Source organism: Indicator indicator, chromosome 4 (genome assembly GCF_027791375.1).
Source record: "Indicator indicator isolate 239-I01 chromosome 4, UM_Iind_1.1, whole genome shotgun sequence".
In the NCBI taxonomy this organism is placed as follows: domain Eukaryota; kingdom Metazoa; phylum Chordata; class Aves; order Piciformes; family Indicatoridae; genus Indicator; species Indicator indicator.
The window spans coordinates 23535421-23557753 of NC_072013.1; the positions used below are offsets into that span (position 1 = coordinate 23535421).

Consider the following 22333-nt stretch of genomic DNA (forward strand, 5'->3'; position numbering starts at 1 on the left):
TAAAAGACTGCAAACTAACCTTAGTTATCAGCCTGCTGCTCTCATTTTTCTAAACACTGTTAGTTTATTGAAATTTGATGTCACGTGCTGAAACCTACTCTGTTATAAAACACTGTATGGGATGACTTCTGTTGCAATTTTCTTAGAGGAGATTTAGATTCAAACAAATTGCATCTCTTCATCTTTCTCTGCACCACACCTGAAACTGGTACGAACAAAGACAATGGAAGAAGTATTTTCTCTTTCTGCCAAGGACTTCATCTGTATTCAATGTGTATAAAGGTGCCACTTAAGCATAACTCTATGGGGTTCCACTTCTGGACTAGACTGTTGTCTTTGCTGCAAAGCAAACCATTCAGATGACTATAATTATACCCTGCTACCAGGGGGTCCAGCCTGAGCTCTTGAGCCACAGCAGCTTTTGAGCAGTTTCCTTGATGAGTAGCAGAGATGTGTTTATCACAGGGTTTTACGGATAATGTAATTTCCTACTACTGAAGGAAGTGTGTTATCAGCTGCTGCTGCAGCTGACATTGCTAGCTCACCCTCAAAGCCAGCTGTGCACCCCATTGGGCTACACTGCCCAGCAGGACCTTGTAACATCTGCTATCAGCCCCTGTACATCTCCTATACTCTTCCACTACACAAAAGGGTTAAGACTACCCACATTTTCTTTGCAGTGAACTTGTTCAGGAAATTTCTGCTCTTAACACACTCTCACTATGCAGTTCCACCCATGGGTAGTTTGATAGTATTGCTAAGATAGTCTGGTGGGATGGTCCTCCTACCCCTGCCCGGGCTGCATGCTGTGGCCATTTCTCTTGTGCCTTCTCTGCACTGAACGTGTGATCACTTCCTTTTGTCATAAGCCAATTTAGGGAACTAATCTGTCAGGAAATAACTTATTTTTCAAAGCCAAGCTTTTCTGTCTCCTTAGTCCCCAAACCAGGTCACTGCAGGTCACTGCAGGGTCACACACAACACAGTGCAAGCAGAAGTAAGAAAGGATTAATGGGACAGAAATTTGCACCTTTTGGTATTCATCAAGCTGCATGGTAAATTGCACTATTACACATTGGTGTAGGGGCCCTAAAGTAAACCCAGTCACCAAAATGGTCTGGGTATTAAAAAAAATAATAATAAAATATTTTTTAAAAATTCTTCAATCTAGAACCTTTTGGTTATTTAGTTTCTACCACAGGCTGTTAGCACAACAGGAGCAGTAGCAAGCAGCAATGTGGAGGCAGGTGCATTGACACCTCAGAGGAACTCTACCCTTAGTCAAGATGCAGACCTTTGGTTTGTGGCTCAGAGACTCATGAAAATGTCGGTTTCATCTTAGTCATCGTGAGACCTCAGTGTTGCTCCAACAGCTGAGGAACCAGTCCTCCCTCCAAATTGAAAAACTCCTTCCCAGTTCAACCCAGGCTCAGCAAGAAGTTGGGGGTGAGGGGGAGGAAGCTAGGGGGAGGGGAAATAAAATTCGAAAGCTTCAGTGGAGGGTACCACTTTATCATATATCACATCCTTGCCATGTAGTCAAAGGTGAGAATGCCAGGGTGGGGAAGAAGAGTCAAAGTCTGTAGTTCTGCTAGTGATTTTACAGACCAATCTGTGGCACAGCACTTTTTCTGTTTCCATTCTCAAAGCTACTCAAAGCATTGGCTAGGTGTTTGACTTTGTGTGTTTTTTTCTGAGTCATATATATATTTAAAGGATTAAAAAAAACCCCAACCACTGAACAGGAGGGAGGAAAAGAAAAACAGGTGTCATCTGAAAGTGGTGAAAGATTAAGAGGGATGTAGGTCCACAGACAGCCAGACCCATGCACAGACTCCAGCTTATGGTTACTTTTTTCCAGAGATGTCACTAAGAGCAAACAACTGCAAATGCAGTGTATCCATCTCCAATTTCAGCAATAAAACATTTACTCACTTCTTACAGATACCAGACTGCTGAGTAATTTACCACTGCACTACTGCACCTCTCTGGAGTCGCTGGGTAGCTGCTTACACGAGAAGAAATTGTCCAGCATCTATGTCAGGGATGGATCCAAACTTCAGTGAAGTCTTTCTCATTTCGTTCACATAGAGTTCTAACACATTAATGATATGCAGCTCAGATGACATGGGAAGTGGAACTCCTCCAAAATACATTTAGTTTCCTGTCAGAAGGTATTGCGTGCCTTTGCACAGGAAATTATAAAATAGAAAATAAACATGTAAATATACCATTTCAACACATCCTCTACATCAAAGCAGACCTGATGTTTTTAATTTCAGCTTTCTGAGGTTTTGTTTTTATAAGTTGCTGAATTTATTTTGTAGCTCCTGCTTCTGAACAGAACTTTAAAATAGTTATAAATTGCATTTATCAAAGTAAGAAAAACTACAACTATAAAGCTCTCAAAGAAGGAAATAATGTGAACCCCGTATGTATGGGGACACACACATAAACATATATATTTAAATTAGTAACTGCTGAACCACAGACCACATGCAGAAGAGTACAAACCACCCATAACCAGATGTGCCATTGTAAATGTCATATTTTAGGATATATTCTATGAAATCCTCAGTGAACAGGAAGACGTAAGTTTCCACACTATTACTAGCAGCAATATGGATTCCTAGAAAGACTGAATATCTTCATGTACTTCAAAATAATTTAAGACCCATCTGGGAGGTACGGCCCTTGTGAAGTAAAGAGAAGGTTTACCAGAGTGAAAACACATGATTTTGAAAACTATCCAGCATAACACAGAAGTGAGAACAGCAATGACACGTCACTTCAAACCTCCAGAGAACCAAAGGGCTGCAGAAGGAATTCCACCCTTTCCCATGGGGTTTTGTATAAATACACAAGCTCTGTACTTCAACTGAATGCATCAGTGCATAGTGCATAGAGCCATGCAGAGCCACCATTTTGGTATGAAACAGGAGCCTTGGGTTATACATGAATTTTCATATGGTAGGAAAGTGTAGCAGTGGACTGCTGGAGCAAAATGCTTTAGTTCTCTGCTCTATCCACAGCTGAAGAGGAAATGTTAACTCAAAAGTTTCCTTTAAGTTATAAAAATAAAGGATTTTTTTTTCCAGGGAATGGAGAAAAAGTAATTTCCAAAGGCCCTATCCAGCTACAAATATATTATATAAGACCAATTTTTTTTTTTTACCTTGGAATATCTCTCACTGATCCAGTAGAGCAAAGTTTGTTGATATACAGGGTTGCAAACTCATCTGTTTACTCAGGCTTTTGTCTGTCAGCAGAGTTTGAAGAGGTTGCTTTGAGAGATCAATTTCTTTTCCTGGGGGTTTCTTCAGAGCTACCACAATTTGTTATTGCGTCTGTTTAGAGGCTTTACTTTGTGGTTTTCAAGATTGCATAACTGTACAGAGAGGTGGTGAGAGGCCCACATGAAGAGTTCAAAATAAGTTTGACAATATAGTAAATATCCACTCAGTAATTTTCCCTGGACTGAGAATCACAGAATGCCAAACAGGTTGTTAATCAGGCTAGTGTATTAGCATGGTTTTATGAGGACTGGAGCATACACACCCATTCAGATGCTAAAATGCTGAATTCTCTTCACTTGTTGTTGACACCAACTTAAGATGATGAATCAGGGGGGCTACAAACCCTGTGTCTGATTAAATTGCTCTGAAACACCCTATTAGGAACCACATAAAGAAAAGGTAAAATGAGATTTCAGTTTTGCCTTTTATTCAGAGTTCTCACAATAAATTACATAAAAGTGAAGTAGGTCTCCTAGACCACCATGAGGAGGCTGAGCATTAATTTTTCCATTTTGCAGATATTAGACAGGAGGCACAGAGATGTGCACAGTCACATGTGAGAAGTGCAGGCTGCACCCAGGGAGAGCTTTAGGTCCATGGAGTCTCTTGGAATCTGCACCCAGAGACTTGGCATTGGCCACAGGCAGAAACAAGGTGCTCAGGACCCACACTTAACACTTGGGTCATGTGTCCCTAAACTCAGCACAGCAGGCAGTGGGGTAAGCAGCAATTGTAGCAGCAGCTCAGGGATGTATGAGCTGCATTTGCATAGTAGAGGGCAGTGTTCAACATTTTGGAAGACTAGTACCTCTTTTGTGAAGAAGCTAGTAAGGAAATGGTAGGTACTATGCAGGCTAGTGGAATGGTAAAGCTGTGAAGAGAGCTGGTGTTATGGCTAGAGCTGTGTCTATCCACCAAAGTAGATTTAAGCTCTGTACCTCTGAGAGAGGTCTCCATCTAGTCCAGCAAGAAGGAATTTAAAGGCCAAAAATTCCTCCTGACTGAGTAAAGACTGAAGGTGGCTCATCTCTGCACACTGCAAGCACTTTGCTGCTGGTGCACAACCCACTCAACCTAAAACCAGCCCTTACAAGTCTGCTCTGTGGACAGCACATAGGGTAGGCACTTGATTGTGTCCATGAGATGACATTTCAGCCATCTGTTTAAGGACTTTGCTAGATCTACTCACACAAAAAACTTGTGTTTATACTTCACTCGACAGCAGGAAAAAGTATATTGATGGCTGCTTGTGGGTGGCCATAAAGGAGCATCTGCCCTGACTTAGAGCTCCAGTGAAAAGGGGGATGTCACGGAAAGCAAGACCTTTCTGCTGCCTCCACCGTGCCTGCCGTTCGTGGCACACTCCGCTGCACCCAACCGTGCCCCAGCCTGGGATCAGGGCTGAGCTGGCAGGAGAGGCACGCCCGGCAGACCGCGGGTACGTGCCCAGAGCGAGACGTGATGATCTTCCCCGAAGATGCCGGGTCTGTCCCGACCCATCCAGCGTCGAGCGCGGCCAAAGGCTGCCTCCGCGGCGCGGCCGAGCTCCGCCTTCACACTTCGGCGCACACCCTTAGTCTCCTGGCCAGCCCGCCCCGCGGGGCTCTCCATGGTGACCCCTACTCCCGAGGGCCCGAGGGGGAAGACCGGTAACCCCGAACCCCTCAGGGGAAGACCCGCTCACAAGGCCGAGGCCGCACCCTCCGACTTGGAACCAGGGCAAGGCAGCGGCGGCGCGGGTACCCTCGGGCAGGGGTGGAAGGGCCCCGCGACTTCCCTCCCGCAGCCGCCGCCTCGGCGGCTTCTCGGGCAACAGCTACCCCTAGCGGCCGCAGCGCCGCCCCGCGCTCCTCCTCCGCCGCGGGGCAGCGCCCGCCAGGGCCCGCGCCCACCTGGCACCCCCCGCGGCGGAGCCTGCCGCCTCCGCCGGGGCCAGGGCAGCCCTCTATGACGCTAGGGGCTGCCCGCAAGCCGGGACAGAGGCTGCCTCCCGTCCCGCCGCCGCGGTGGGAGGATGTGGGCGAGGCGCGTCCGCAGGTTCCAGCCGCGGGTGCCCCACTGTGCCGGGGCGTGCGGCGGGGTGGAGGCCGTGCCCAGGGGCGACTGGGCTGGCGGGGCGGGGAGGGGAGAGAGTGAAAGAAGTACAAGGAGGGATGCGGAGGGGGCGGCCCATCCCTGTCACCTGCAGGCGCTGCCCGGGACGGCTTCGGCCCCCGCTGCCGCTCTGCCGCGGCGCCACCCCGCGCTCTCAAAAGCCCGTGGGGAGCCGGGCCGTGTCGGGTCGGAGCGGGACAAGGGTCGGGCTGCGCCTGTTGCATTGTCCTTGGCGGGGCTGTTTGCGAGCGCCTGCCGCTATCTGCGGCCGCGGACCCCGGCGGTGCCCTATCTCGGACTCTGATGGTGCCTGATAGCGGCTGCTCCCTGCTTCGGTGCACGTCCCTCGCAGCTCCTGCCGGGGCTCTCTCCCCTTTTGTCTGTGTATTTTTAGGTCATTAGAGTGGAGGGGTAGGTAATCCCCAGGCTCAAGTTCCAGAGGGGCGGGTTCTGGCCGGAGGTGGAGTCACTTTTCATTTAAATCCCTGACTATAAAATGGGCTTAAAGAGAAGCGGGATCTCAGCCGTGCTGCACAGACCCCAGCAAGGAGGGTGCGTGGGGGCCCCTAGGCAGCCAGCGCCCTGCAGCACAAGCCGCTGCGATGCTCCACTCCCTTGGCGTTCACACCTTGCAACTGCTCACCCAGGCGGCCGCCTGCATCCTCCTCTTCCCCCGCTTCCTGCTCACCGCCGTGATGCTCTGGCTTCTGGATTTTCTGTGCATTAGGAAGAAGATGCTGATGATGCCCACGGCCGAGGAGGTGGCCAGCGCCAGCGAAGGGCTGCCCCCCGACGACCCCCCTGTGTGCGTGTCCGACTCCAACCGCATGTTCACGCTAGAGTCTCTGAAAGCTGTGTGGCATGGGCAGAAGCTAGACTTCTTCAAGTCGGCACACGTGGGCTCCTTAGCCCCCAACCCCGAGGTGATCCAGCTGGACGGGCAGAAGAGACTCCGCATCCTAGATTTCGCCCGCGGCAAGAGACCCCTCATCCTCAACTTCGGCAGCTGCACCTGACCCCCGTTCATGGCCCGACTGAGGTCCTTCCAGCGCCTAGCCGCGCACTTTGTGGACATTGCCGACTTCCTCCTGGTGTACATCGAAGAAGCACACCCCTCCGACGGCTGGGTCAGCTCAGATGCAGCCTACAACATCCCCAAGCACCAGTGCCTCCAGGACAGGCTGCGGGCAGCTCAGCTGATGAGGGAAGGGGCGCCCGATTGCCCCCTGGCCGTGGACACCATGGACAATGCTTCCAGCGCCGCCTACGGTGCCTACTTCGAGAGGCTCTACGTCATCCAGGAGGAGAAGGTGATGTACCAGGGAGGCAGAGGACCAGAGGGCTACAAGATCTCAGAGCTGAGGACCTGGCTAGACCAGTACAAAACCCGGCTCCAGAATCCCAGCGCGGTGGTCATTCAAGTGTAAAAAGGACCTGGCAAGCAGTGCAGTGGTGGGGAGACGAGCGGAGGGCGGGAGGAGAGGTGGGGAGGGAGAAGGCTCTGAGATGCGGATGGCAGGAACTGTCTTCACCTGGGGACACTCGAAGGAGGCCGCTGTGCGAGCTTTCGAGCAAGATGTGCCATAGTCCTTTTCCTATTCAAATCATGTTGATTTGCCAGCCACGCTCTGTCAATACTGTATTTCCATTTTGTGTTTTGTAAATAACTCTTTTTCTTCCTTTCCTTCTTTCTTTTCTTTTTTTATTTGAGAAGCGGTTACTATTTTTTAAGGAGTCTCTCTTCCTGCGGGATCTGTTCCCAGCTGCGTGTGTGCGCGGGTGTGTGTCTGAAAAGTTGTGTACAAGTGCTCCGTACTGCCTAGCAAGTGCTAACTGGGATTTCTAGTATTTCTTTGTGATGACCGATTTTGAAATGGGTTTGTCTAATGCCAGGAAATCGCGTCTGATGTTGTCAAGTACTAGAACTGCCAATAGCCAGAGCTGAACGGAATGTCCTATTTATGTGGGGGGGTTTTGTAAGACGTTCGTTCACCTTTTTTTTTAAATGAAGTTTTTAAAATAATAAAGGTTGAGTAAATACACGTCTAACCTTGACTGTCTCTCTATCTTCAGACCGCTATGTACACTTTCCCTTTTGCCGCGCTCCAATACCCTTCCGCCGGCGCGGAGGGGAAGGCGCAGCGGCAGGCAGGATAGGATGCGCTGCTGGGGGCTTGGGGGCGGCGAGACGCTGCCGCACCCGACTATGGGCACTTGTTCGGATGCGGCAGGAGCGAGCACCGCCCTCGACCCAGAGGAGAACGGCGGGGTATAGAGCGTCCCCAGTGGGAAATTCAAACCTCTGGGGCTCCCGGGGTCCTAGAGACCGGCCCGGCGACTGTGCGCTCCTTCGTTGACCCTGGAGAGCCGCCCCCGGGGCTGATCCCTGTGAGGGCGAAGGTGCGGGCTGGCCAGAGGCCGTGCTAGCAAATTAATATCGGCCAAAACAGCAGGCAGGTGAAAGCCGTCCTGGCCGAGTCTCCCAGCTGCGGATGCCCCGTCGCGGAGGCTCAGGCGGTGCCGGAGACTGTCCGGTGGCAGCGTTACACGCACCTGCGGCTGGGCAGGGAGGGCGGTGGGAGAAGCAGCCCCCCTTCCCGGAAGCCGGCAGCTGCGTTTCAAAAGATGTGGGGTGCTGGAGCTGGCTGCTTCGGAGCCTTGCAGGAACCGTTGAAGAGTCGCCCAGAAACAACGGGTCTCTAAGCACCAGCCCTTGCACCTCTGGAAGCCTTCTTGCCCTTAACTGCAGCGGGACGGGGCGCCCGGGCTATTCAGCCCGTGACTGAGTCTTGGAGAGGGGTGAAAGTAAGGCATGCCGGGGACGCCTCTCTCTCCAGTACTGTAAGTCGCGTCCGCAGTGCTAAACTAAACCGGCGGAAAGCTATTTGTAAGGGCGCTGGAGCCCCTGTCTTGTCCATGACAATGTTCCTCTATCCATGCAACGTCCTTGTTCCTCAACATTCACTTGCTGGGTTAGCTCGTATAACCACTCTTACCACCACCCCGCAAAACCGAGAGGTCTCTTACAGCTAAAAAACAGGGGCTCCGATCCCGCTCCCTGGCCGCCTGTACCCCCATAGTTCTTGCCCTCGGTGGGAGCGCAGCGCCCCTACAAATCGGGCCACTTCGGCTGAGGTGTCAAAATATCCGGCTCAGATGCTCGTCTCGGCTCCCCGGCTCGTCCGGCTGTGCAGCAGGCTCTGCCGGGCGTCAAACACCCTCAGCCCTTCACCTTCCGCTGATCACATCAGCGGACGCTCCCGGCAACGGGCTCAGAGCTGCACCGGCTCCGCCCGGCTCGGGCACCCCCAGTGATACTGAGGCGGCGGGGCAAGCGCCGGAGGTGGGCTTGCTTCCCCGGGCTGCGCGTTGGGCGCTAGGAACAGAGCCCTCAGAGAAGCCCCGGGGCGGAACCTCCGCGGCAGTCCCAAGCAGGGCAGGCTGCGGAGGGACATCACCCTGCTCCCCACATCTTGGGCACCGCCCGCCCAGGCACGGTAAAGGTGTCAGTGCCTGAGACACTCCCAGCTGCCGTCCATGCCTCGGTTTTCTCCCCGCCGCCCTACGCGGGACGGACAAGCACTTTTCTCTGATCCCAGACTCCCAAACATCAGCATTCCCGGTTGCCTCTTGCCTAAGGACGGCGACGCCCCGCTCCCTTTGAACGTTGTTCTCAGCACGGAAGGAGCCAAAGTCATGTTGGCACGGCCAGAAGGAGCGGAGAGGAAGAGGAGGCAGACGCCCACCCCGGGCTCCAGGCAGCAGGTGAAGGTGATGCTTCCCTCCAGCCCTGGACGGAGTGCGGCTGCCGGGGCAGTGCAGCGCCACCGTCTCGCTGCCCCCTGCCTCCGAGCGCCTCCGATTCCCTGCCCTCGCAGATCCTTTCCCAGCCCCACGCGTCAATAGCAAACGCAGAAGAGCTCCTGCAAACACGCTCAGCGGGTCTTCTCAGGAGGCCGCCGTGAAGGACCTTCTCACGTAGCCTCAGGGGAAGGGCGGTGGATGCCCCCCCCCCTCCCCCCCTTACCCCCCCCCCCCGCCCTCCGGGCACAGCCGGGTCACTCGGCAGCGCTCGGCTTGGCTCCCCGAGGCGTGTGAAGGCTCGAATCTGATGCTCGGCTCACCTGCACTCACCTGGAGAGTGTCAGAGACGGTGCGGCTCCGCGCCCACCCCAGAAGCCCCAGCGGCTTAGCCGAAGTCGCAGGGGCTGCAAGGGCAGCCTCCAGTTACAGAATTACATCCTCCAGTTACAGAATTACATTCTCCCCCCACCCCCCACCCCCGTCGCCCCCCCATCATAGTTTTTCTTGCTTTACAATAAAGCCCTCATTTGCTTTCTCACCTCGTTATCTCTTTTTTAAGGTGTCCTTGCCCATGGCAGGGGAGGTGGAACTAGATGATCTTTGAGGTCCCTTCCAACCCTAATAATTCTGTGATTCTTATCTGTTTCTGGCGTGCTTTAGTTGTAACCCGAAGTTACCGGCAACCCCGAGGCACGTTCCCCCACCCTGATCCCCAGGGCATTTTTCAGTCATATGGACAGAAATTATCACTGTCCTTACTCGGGTTTTAATATTCACAGAAACAGCCTTGCCTTTACTTTCTGCTACTAGCAGATTTTGGCCAAAGGCTAGGGGAGGTCATGATTTATTCTTCTTTTTCCAAACAAGTCAACTTTCTAAAGCTATATTCCTCCTTTAAACTGAACACAGAGCTCTTATTTATCACTTTCTCTTTAATCAGCAGAAGAAAAATTTGCCGTAAATGCTCGGAATCCCTGAGAAAGATCACACTTTTCCTTTGTATGAATCAAAGTTACCTGCTTCTATTGTATTCTTCACTTAAATCATAAGCCTGCATCCCACTGGGCTTTCTTGGGGACACTTGTTTAGCCCAAACAAGAACAATATGCTTTACATCTAAAGAGCTGGGGGTGTTGGGAGCCTGTCCAGCTGATAGGGTATTAAGAAATGTCCTATCTCAAGAGTGCATTTTTACTGCCTTTCCACCCCTTCAGCGCCTGACAAACAGAAGTCAGAGAACAGCAGAGAGGCTTATCAAAAAAAGATCTGAGTGGTGATTACATGTTCTGTCAATAATTAATTGAATTGTGTTCTCAGCTTAATTACATACAGTCCCCTAGCCGGGAGGGAAAAAGAAAGAAGGAAGTTATGGTGTGGTCAGAGGGGGATCTCAGGACATGGTTCCAGTCATTAAAAATGTGATGTAACTCTGTAATCTGGTGTATTCTGAGGCACAAACAGGGAAATACAAACAAAACCAACTACTAAAATATTGTTTGGTTTACATCAGGAAGACAGCAAAAACACTTGTTTTCATTAGTTGCTTTCATTACTACTTTCTGCTGGGGATTTAAAGGTGTCTCACAAAGAATTGATCAGAGGTCTAACACATTTGAACTATAAACTGTATGTTGCAATTTGGTATTGTTCACCACATACTAACTGAGTACATTTGATGTTTCTGATGTAAGAAATAAAAATTAAAATCAGGCTAGCAAGGCATCATATATCCAATACTAATCTAGAAATGACACATTCAACAAATCTTGCCAACAAGTTCTTACTCTGATACTAATTTTTCTGTACTTCTTCCAGTCATAAGGGAGATCATCATATCATTATTAATTTATTATTTACTGAGAGCTGTTAGAGTGCTCTTTTGATACACAAATGCAAGAAAACAAAAGGCTTGATTCAGTTCCCAGACAAGTTTTGCACTGGTGCAACTTTGATGACACGGGTGTAGTCACTTCAGAACCACCTGGGTGTAATTATGATCAAAATCTGGGCTATTGCACTTCCTTTGGTTTCCTAATGGCTCAAACCCTCTTTTTTCTACAGCATGATGTGGAAGACAGACAGCTGTTTGAATACAAAGCTCAAAAATCATTCTCAAGTTCCTTCTCACTGATGGTGCCAGTGTCTTAAATCCTGCCAGAACTCAGTCATGTCAGCACATTTCCTCACCATTCTGCACCCTCCCTATAGCCCAAGACTGGTAAACCTTCTTTTCCATTTGTTAAGACACATCCTCCTGGTGTCTTGAGTTTTAAATCAAGACTTTTAGATTGGGTAGCTTTTAATTTTAAACATTTTTAAGCATCCAGCTCACAAAAGGAATTTGACATCTGCTTCCTTCTTTGCAAAATTCTCTTTTCAGACAAACTCTTGATGATGCCTCTTGAAAAAAGGTTCATTTATGACCTCCATTTAATTGCTTACTACATGTATTTCTCATCTTCCTGGCCTTCCACCTGCTGCTTCAGAGATGTTGGGAGTGGTTTACAGTGGCAAATGCACTAAACATCAACAGCCCAAAACATCACAACTAGAACAGTAAGCACTAGTTAATCCTTCCTGTGCAAAGATAGATTACTAGATAAGTTTAAAATCAGCTACTAGGTTTTGTATAAGAAGTCTTCTCAGGGTATAATACTTATACTCACAAAAGTCTGGATCCCACAGTCTGGTTTAAGGAGTTCCAGTGCTCATCGAACATAAAAGATCATGATGTTTCCTCTCTCTATTTCAAGTTAACATCTCCTTCTTGACTTTGTTCATGGCAGTATTTGGTTGCATTTAATTTTAAGTAATAAATATCCTCCATCTTAAAAGGACCTTCACGATATAGCCAGATGGACAAAGGTACTCAATCTCTTACACATTGCTCCCCCACTACCCAGAATTACCCTGACACAGAGGAAATTTTTTAATGTCTGATAAAGAAAACATTTAAGAGATACAGCTCAAACTGGAAATATTCAAGGACAAATTGGCACATGGGCCCTAACAGAAAGAGATCCCATTATCCATTATGGAGTAATGGGCACTATAATAAATGATAAACAGATTTAAATTTTACTGAAAGTCCTAGCAACGAGGAAAAGGACCATGGCAAAAAGGGACCTGGGACTGCTGGTTGACAGCCATCTGAACATGAACCAGCAGTGTACCCAATTGGCAAGGAAGGCAAATAGCATTTTGGCTTGTATCTGGAATAGTGTGGCCACCAGGACTACGGATGTAAATCTGCCTCTGTACTCCCCTGGCACTGGTGAGGCCTTACTTCAAGTACTGTGTGCATTTCTGGGCCCCTCACTTCAAGAAAGATACTGAAGTGCTGGAGCGGGTCCAGAGGAGAGTGACAAGACTGGTGAAGGGACTGGAGGGAAAGTCTTATGAGGAGAGGCTGAGGGAACTGGGGTTGTTTAGCCTGGAGGAGACTCAGGGGGGACCTTAGCACACTCTACAACTACCTGAAGGGAAGTTGTAGTAAGGTGGGGGTCAGGCTCTTCTCCCAGGCAACTTGTGACAAGATGAGAGGGCATGGCCTGAAGCTGCGCCAGGGGAGGTTTAGGTTGGATGTTAGGAAGCACTTCCTCAGGGAAAGGGTAATTAGACACTGGAATGCACTGCCCAGGGAGGTGGTGGGGTCACTGTCCCTGGAGGTGTTTAAGGAAAGATTGGATGTGGCACTTTGTGACATGGTCTAGTCAATGTGGTCATATGCTGGACTTGATGATCTCAGAGGTCTATTCCAGCCTCAATAATTCTGTGATTCCATGAAAGCTTTTTGTCTCTTCTGTCCAATCTTCTCCTTCTCACCCTCTTAAACCTATAGAGCAACTAGTATTTGAGCAGTCCATTTGACTGGACTTCCACATCCCAGGTGGGATTTTTAAGGTCCTATTTCTTATTCCCTTGGAGGGTTTTGCTTTTCTTGCCTAAAGAGTCAGTCAGAATGTACATTCCATATAGTAACCAAAATTCAGTATACTTATTTAATCACTTCAGGATATCAGGCACATTCCTGTGGAATTTAAATGAAGTCTCACAGCACAAACCCTCACTTCAAGTACCTTAAATTTGACAAAAATTGTGTTGAAACATCATTCAGAGTTTCCTCAGAGCTCATGGAAGTTCATAAGCATAATTATGCAAATGATAAAGTTTGTGCAAAGTTTGTGGTATTTTATTAAGAGATAAATAAAATTTACAAGTACAAGTTCTCTTTTGTAAATCGGTATAAGGGAGGTGACCCTTACAAAAACTATGAGACTGGATTGAATAAATTCAGGAAGTTGCACAATTGAATGAAAGAAAAAGATTTTTTTTAGTCATTCAACCACTTACCATTTGTGATGAAGGACCATCAGAAAAGAATAATGCACAAGACTGCTGTCAACTGGATTTGCAGTACATGGACATAGAGAACAAACAGCTACTAACACACAGGAACATGGATACAATTACAGAGATCAAAATTATCCCAGAGTAGTTTAGGGACACTGGAAAGGGAGAGGTAGGGACTTAAGCGTTTTATAGAATGAAATATTTATTTTGAAAAGTGATAATTATACATAAATTTATGAAAATTACCAAATTAATTTCTGTTTCTTCTCAAAGTAGAACACAACATCTACACAAAGAGTTCTGGGGAAATAGAAAATATTATACAGAACTCAGTTGTCTTTTTTCCTTTATTTCATTTTATCTTTATTATTATTATTATTATTTTTAACTCTAGAGGGAATGCCACTGGAATGACTATGATGAGCTCTAGGGAAGTTTTTTGATGTTCATGCAGATAAACTACCATGCCATCAAACTAAGTCAATAGTTTATTTACCTGATTAAAGCAAAGGTGTAGTAAGCAAAGGCAAGAAAAGAATTTGTAGTACATGGACCCAGGGCCCAAAGCTGACCCGCAGGACCTCTCCTATTCCCACAAGATGTCTTCGCTTGATTCATTCAGTTTAAACAACTTCCAGAAATTATCTATTGGGAGGAACAGAATGGAAGAAAAAGGAGCAGATCAAGGAAGAAATGTCATTGATCTTGCTTTTCATTTTCTTTACTGACTGAATTAAAAGTCTTCATCTGCATTCTCATGAACACAAATAGCAGTTTGGAGAAACTCAGTGGTGAATTACCAGTAGAACTGGAACACACTACAGAAATAGATCTGTGTTTCCAAAAGCTGGACAGGAAGGAATCCGGAGGGATGCATATTGTCACTTCCTGCAGTCACTGCTGGAAGCTGGAAATATTTTTGTCTTTTACCACATAGTCTATGTTACTATGAACTGGCTTTGGAATCCTTCGTTTTGTTAATAAATCTAATCTTCAGAAAAGGGACTGGGCAAAAAGGAAAATCAGACTTTTTACTTATTGAATATGCCCACTGATTCACAATTAATTTCCAACCTGTCAGGCTTCTCTTGCCTAAGACTGTTTCATGGGCCAAAGGTTGCAGAAGAAGCCATCAAGCATATATGGTCTCTGAGAGAGACTTCAGTACTACTTTACAAAAGCATGAGATAAGGCCCTGTGTCGGTGTGAGCTGAAATTCCCCCCCCACCAACAACAACCAGGCTAGCTCAGTCTGGAAGCAAATGAAGGCTGTATTTACAAGCAGAGTCTAAAATCTACGATGAAATGCAATGAATATGTACAAATATACAAAAATCACAACATTCACAAATATATACAATCAACAGAAAAAGCACAACCGATCTCCCTTTGCTTCCCCCCAAGGGGACCCTCTCAAAGGGGCCTCTCTCTCTCCCAGGAGCTTCCCCCCAGACCCCCCTGGACAGAGAAGCAGAGTTTGTTAAGCAGAAAGTTGTTAACTTAGCTGCCAAGGTCAGTACGTGTTATCTTCAGCCGGAAGAGAAGAAGAAGAAAACAGCAGCCAGACAGCAACTGCCCCCACTGCCGAACGCAGAATGTGCAGAGTGCCTACTTTGTTTTGGGTAATAGTTCTTAAACATTTCTATCTATCCAATGGAAGTGTTTCGAACAATCAGTATTTTGCTTTCTTACACCCAATAGTGACTTATTTACATTCTTTCACTTTCTCTGTTCTGAACTTTGCAAGGAAAAATTAAAAAGACAGTTTCAAACCATCACAGGCCCAAACCATGGAACAAAAAAGAGAGGGAGCTGGTTGTTTCCCATGCACAGCACTGACAGTTGACAGATCTGCCCATCTAAATACTGTCTGTGAAGCCTGGTACTATTTTTAATGCCAGGTGAGCAATCAGGGCATTCACTGTAATTCCCATGTCATTCGTTTTTAGGCTATGGATATGTCATCATTGTAAAATGGAATTTTGGGGTTTTTTGGAAAATAAATCAACACTTAAGCCATACTTTTGAGCGAGTCATAAGACACCCAAGGGTACAATTGCCTTGTATGCTGCTCTTTTTTGTAAGCCTAAGGAAAAACATCACTGGATGGGTTTATAATCATCTTGCTGCTTTAATGCAGACAATCAAAGAAGGCTCCTTGTTGATGGTTGTAAATTCATCATTAAGGATACCACTCAGAGTCATTTGGCATGACATTTTTTATGCACAGCACAGAAAAGTGCAGTATTAGCTACTGAGTGACTGGATAAGTCATACATCCATTAATGGACATATTAGAAAGTGTTTCTCAGCTTTGACTTCTCTCCTACAGAAGTTCAGAAGATGCAGATTGTCTTGCTCTTGTTTACTCATTTTTTTTGCTTCATCTTTTCACTCTGCCCAAGATCCTGTTTGAGAGTCTACTATCATCATGCATTGCAGGTTTTACTTTTGACTTTGAGATCATAACAGTCTGGCTGTGTTCACTTATTACAAAATCTACAGGATTACAGGCAATATGAGAGAAAATCAGTTGCACTAATCCTATAATGGATAAACACTTCTCAGTTCATTGCTTTGGGAAATAAGGAAATTGGTAGATTGTAAGTCCAGGAAATCTGGACAGCTTTTTTGATCAAATACCCAAGTTGCCAGTTCAACCTACCTAAAATTCAAGTGTCATCCCCCTGAAAATTACAAAATTATTCCAACGAGTATTCATTAAAGCATTAAAAACTTTCAAAGTAAAGCCCAAAAAAAAACTATGCTCATATTTCCATAGATCTCCTTTCTAATTTTAAATGTTTCATTTATAAATATAACTCGATCTAATTTTCCAGAAAAAATACATAAAACAAGAAATGGAATGTTTCATTTTCTGTTTGTCCAACTCAAAAATCTAAGTTTCCCTGTTATACAAGTGAAATCAAAGACACATTATTTAAATCCCCTGATCTGTACTGTTTCTTACATTTCATGAATTGTTCATGAACTGGTTATTGTCTGTTAATCTATTCTTTATCCACACACTTCATTTATCAAATTACAGGAACACATTTCTGCCAAGAATATATCACCTAATTGTTAACTTAGGATATTTATTTGACTGTGATATATGACCATAACTATATGAACGGTGTCATATTTGCTCCCTCATTTGGTAGATGGTTTCCTTTTTTTTTCAGACAGGAAGTACCAAATATTAAGTCATGACATTTCTCAGATGAATAATCAATACAAGTTTAAAACATGTACAAAGTTTCTATCTAGAGAGAAGCATTATCTACCTTTAAACCATCAACAGATTTTCAGTGCTTTGAACCGATGTATTATACTTAACCACATGCACAAAGTATACATACAGATTGCAGCAGTCAGTAGAATGTAAGAACAGTCTTTAAAAAACAAACAAACAAAAGGTCTAGACTTCAGTATTTAGGCTTCCAGCATAAACAATATCACTTTCCCTATAATAAGTAAACGTGAAAATTCAATCTTACCTCACCCACCAGACAGGACACTCACTCAAAGGAGGAGGTTCTAGTACAAGCACAGTCCACATTAATGGATGTGAACCAGGATTTTCCATTTCCCTGACAATGTCACAGCCTGTGAAATACAGAAACTGTTTCCTTGGAACCTTAGGGGAGTAGGTATTGATCTTGTGGGGAATGGTGAGAGAAAGACTGCTCCTTTCCTAGCAAAGGCACTTATTTCACATATAAAACAGGTATGTTACTGTACCAAGCTAAATATCAGATGCATGCCATAACTGTGAAGCTACTATTTAAATCCAGATAATTGCCATTCTTCTTTATTTTCTTTTTCTGTAGAGAAAGCCTATTCTGACTTGAGAAATCTTCCCAATGAAAATGTACTTTCAGCCAATAAAAAATAGCCTCATAAGATAGCTGATATTATCAGAAGTTTAATTCACATCCCAAAAGAAAAAGTTTATTTCAAAAGATTCAGACCAGCTTTAGGATGGACTTTCAGGGTTGCGTGTAACTACTTTCATTGTCTGATTGATCAATACATTCACATGTTTACATATCTGGCCTTATTATGTATATGTAGGCAGGCATGCTGTCCAATAAAATCTCAAAAAGCAGTGAAATATTTCCATCAGCGCAAGCAACAGTTCCCAGTATAATAATAGTCTTGTCATCTCTCCCCAGGCTCATTCTCTTCCCTTTCTTTCTTTCTCGCCTGCATTTCCTCAGAGATATTCTTTCTCCGTCAACATAGCCTCATATTACTTCTCTGCAGCTCTGCTGCCCTCCATTCTAAAATCTGGCATTACAGTGAAACTTCCAAGAATTCCATTCTCTGAAGCATTATGAGTCACACTGTAGTCTTCAGCAATATTTTTAAAGCACCAATGTTTTTTTAATCACTCTTGAGACCCACAGAAGAAAGTAAGGATATTATCTTGCTAACTTACAGTCGTGGTTGTTTTTTCTATTGCCACCCACACTCTCATCTTTCTCCAGATACTCTGCTCTAGCCTCTCAATAGTGCAGGCATATGGTAGTCAAGCATGCCAGAGTCTGACTTCAAGTTTTAGTCATTTTTCTTCCTGCAAAAAGGATGGAGGGACAGCAAGCCTATAACCATTTGTGATCTTTCTTTATATAAGAGTTTTATTAGGGTTTCTATTTTAATAAATTAAAGTATATAAAACTAACAAAGATCAGATCTGAGCCACAATTTATCATATCTGGATACCTGCAATGCCATGTGTCTGGTATGGCAGAGGCAGTGCAGAATTCATGGGTGCAACAGTGAACATAGGAAGGGGAGAATTCCTTCCTGTTACTTGCAGTAATTTAAAAAAAAAAGCCTTTTAACAGAGGAGCTGGTTTCTGGAGGAGCTGTAATTCCAAATACTGTCCCTGACAATAAAAATATAAATCTTTATTCTACTATGTGAAGATCTTTCTATTTTAATAAGAAGAGAACTATTACTAAGCTATAGTAAAATATCAGTTAATTTTCATTGCACCTTTTAATGCTTTCTCCCTTTTCTTGTGCATGGGGGATGAGGCAGCTTGTATTACAAGAGAGTTACTTGCAGCTTAGGACAAAAGTTTCACAAATTGCTGTTATCTGCCCTGCAGATGCTCATGTGATGTGCTGAATAAATATACCTCAAGGCAAGCACATAACACTGGACAATGGGCATTCAATAAAGAAGATCCATCAAGACAACAGTTATCTGAGCTTCTTTAGGGATCAGCTGCTTGCATGAAGCATCCAAGGATGACTAGCTGCCCCATGATAATCTTTAGAAAAAGCTGCCAGGAAACGAGGACAATGAGACCTAGATTTCCAATTACCAGCTGATCATATGAAGAAAGTACATTCTTAGGTATCAAAAGTTACTGAAAAATGGTCAGTGAGCTTGCCTGTGCAAGAGATGGTTGAGAGAACTGTGAAAATAAACACATCATTGAGAAATGGAGGTAGGATGGGTGTGATTGCTTAAGAAAAGGTGAGAACAGTGTTAAGTGAAATTGAAAAGAATCCATATTAAATAGTAGCATTAATGCAGCAAGCCAGGAAACTACGAGCAATCAAGACTCCTCAAGAATCAAAGGTAGGTGAGGGATTTTATACACACACATGTATATGTATATTTATTTACATAAAATAAAGCATAATCACATTGAAACTGCTCATTTTTAGCTCATACGGGGCTTTTCTCTCTCACTGCCTCATTTCCAGAAGTGTGGAAAAACAGTAAAGTTATCTTTCATTTTAGTAGGATTTTGCTCCTACTTTATGCATCTTCAAGAAATTTTTGCCACTTTTTTTACCTGATTGGACCAATCCTAAGCTTTTGGAAGATGTTCTACCAGGATAAGGTGTTTAGAAATTGCTTTACTTAACATGGGTTTTTTAAAATCAAAAAGACCATTTTTCTAGGAAATAGGGACAGAATATGTGCATGATTGCCTAATATTAATCTTTTCAATTCATATTTAGTCTCCCTAATGTCAGTAAAGTTATACTTCAGTGACAGAACATACATCAAACTATTTATAAACTCATGATCATTATAGATTCAAAAGCCGATTTAAAATATAAGCATCAAATTTTGAATATTTGTCCTCAGACTTTGCAGTGATGGGCTAAGATCATTGGTAATTGCTGGTGTCATTGATCAGCTGCAGAGATTTTGATTTTTCACCAAAGCTATTGTTACCAAAAGAGCATATCTTTAAGCACCTTGTGTTTCATTATTTTATACTACTTCTAAGAGAAAGACTATTGTCGTCGTCTCTGAACTCTCTTCACTGTGATTTTGTGCATTGGATGGAACAGGATGCAATGGACACTACAACCAACCTCTGGTATGGGCAGCACATGTCAGGCTTAGCAAAGAGATCATCAAAGATCAATAGCTAAAACTTTCACATTAGTCTGAATCATTCCCCTGAGTGGCCTTCATACTGCCTCTTACTGGCTTTTCAGGACTAATTAGAAACAGGCAGCAGTTGTACCATTTCTGTAAGTTTGAGGAAAATTGAAAATCACGATTGAGTTGCTTCATTTTCAACAGCAGAAAATGTCAACAGCACAGACAACTTTCATTTGAAGTTACACACACTTTTTGTCAGTGATTTACAGAAAAAGCCAGTTGACATAATAGTGATCCCAGCATATACAAAGTATGAAGCTCTGAAGACTGTTGTGAAATTTAGAAACATGATACTGATGTGAATGTGCATGTTTCTGAAACAGAATCTTACAGATGTCAGATTTGTATATGCCATATATTTGTATATAGCTGAATTAAAGCCAAAGCTTAGATTAATCCACTTTCTACATAAATTGCCCACATATTATCTAAAAATTGAAACACAGAAAACAATATCAGAGAGCCCACAAAGAAAATAATATTAAATAAGTTACAGATTAGTAAGTAATTAGTTCAGGTAGTGAATAACCTTGAAAGATTTTTTAGTTTAATTTTTCTTGCACAAAATACACTTCCAGAATTTAGTTTTCTTTACAAGCATTCTTTAATAAACTCCCCATTTTGTTCACTCTTACCTTCTTTTTCTATAATATATCCCCCTCTGTATAATTTATGAAAAAAAAAGTAATAATACTAATACTTGGGGTAATGAAAAGACAAAGACAAAGGTTGCATAATTTGCAAGTTTACCCTAGCATGACAATATGATGGGAGTTACAGCTGTAACAGATTTTACCTGGGGAAAAAATGAAGCAGATTAGCAGATGGAAGTCATGTTTCAAAAATGCATTAGGCTTGTCTAAAGGAACATGTGGATAAGATGAGCTGGTAATTGTGGTGTTGCAATTCCATACTTGGGTGCATATGACTTGAATTTCCATACAGTTTTGGGAAAATTCACAGGCCTTTAAAAGAGTGAAGCTACCCTGATGCAAGAGGAATGGTCTTTTTGTGCATTATTTGCTTTTTCCAAGTTAGGAAAGAAGGGTAAATTGTCAGAAGGGAGAAAGGTTACTTGCAAGGCAAAATAAAGTCTCTGCTGGAGACCTTGCTGTTCAGCATACTCATGAGTAATCTCAAATACAGAGTAAATAGAAACTTTATATACTCTGCTGATGATATTGAATTAGTTGGGATAGTCAAAACTAAAGTTGTTTGAGAGAAAGTCTAGAAGCATCTCACACTACAAAATAAGTAGCTGGTAAAGTGATAGATGAAATAAAATGCCATTTCTAAGTTGGGGGAAAAGGTGTGCACACATTTTTGCACATATTGGCTGCCTGATGTGACTCTGAACAACAGATTCTGCAGAGATTTACAAAGAAATAAAACTATTTATTTTAATTAATTCATATCAGCGATTCAGAGAATTTCTGATAGTGCCTTTTGGTTTTATTGAAAGTTGGTGGTACTTAGACTATCTACTACAGTATTTTGCATAATTCCATTTGGGGACTGAGCTTCTCTGTCTTTACAGTGCTTAATAAACATGAATTAATTCTAACAAAAAAATCCTAACACTCTATGAGGTCAGTAAACTCTTTTCATATAGGAAGAACACTGAGGTAGCTCAGTTAAATGATTTGCACAAAGTGCTAAAAATTTGTTGAGCAGCTCTCCACTAGAAAACTGTCATTTCCATTAAACCTTTTACTAAAAGAAATTAAATTTGATTTTGGCTTCTCTCGACAAAGTGGAAAACACTTCTAAAACACTTCTAAAATGCAGGCATAGTTCAATCAGATGTTTCTGGAAAAGAAAAGTTCACATTTTCACATTACGAGATCTCATATTTGAAAATTCACAAATGTTTAAACTTAATATCTTTATTTTAGCCAAACAATGTAATTCAAATGACCCAAAGTAGCATTAATTTGAATTGTTTTTTTCCTGAAGATGGTCAGCAATTTGTCTTTCTCTTCCCACTTGGGATGACTTTCTCTTACAAAATCTCAATCTTTTTTTGAGAAAGAGAAACTTTGCAGTGAGTGGAGATGGACAAAGTTACCCTGGGCTACCTTAGGAAGTGTGTTGTGAGCAGGTCAGGCAATGCGATCCTTTCCCTCCTACTCAACACTAGGAAGGCCACACCTGTGTCCAGTTCTGGATTCCCCAGCACAAGTGAGACATAGAGCTACCAGTGAAAGTTCAGAAAAGGGCCACTAAAATAATCAAGGACTAGAGTGCCTCACATGAGGAGAGAGCTGGGACTGTATAGCCTAGAGAAGAAAAGGTTCAGAGGGATGTCCTCAGGGAAGGTGTAGCAAAGATGGACCAGGGCTCTTTTCAGTGGTGCCCAATG

At 44.2% G+C, this 22333-nt stretch overlaps 1 protein-coding gene across 1 annotated transcript; it reads left to right on the forward strand.

Annotated features, from left to right (window-relative positions):
- Positions 1 to 5992: 5992 nt before the first annotated feature.
- Positions 5993 to 6817, forward strand: DIO3 (iodothyronine deiodinase 3). Its single transcript, XM_054400554.1, has one exon. It carries the CDS (start codon positions 5993 to 5995, stop codon positions 6815 to 6817), a length of 825 nt encoding a protein of 274 aa, XP_054256529.1.
- The last annotated feature ends 15516 nt before the right edge of the window (positions 6818 to 22333 follow it).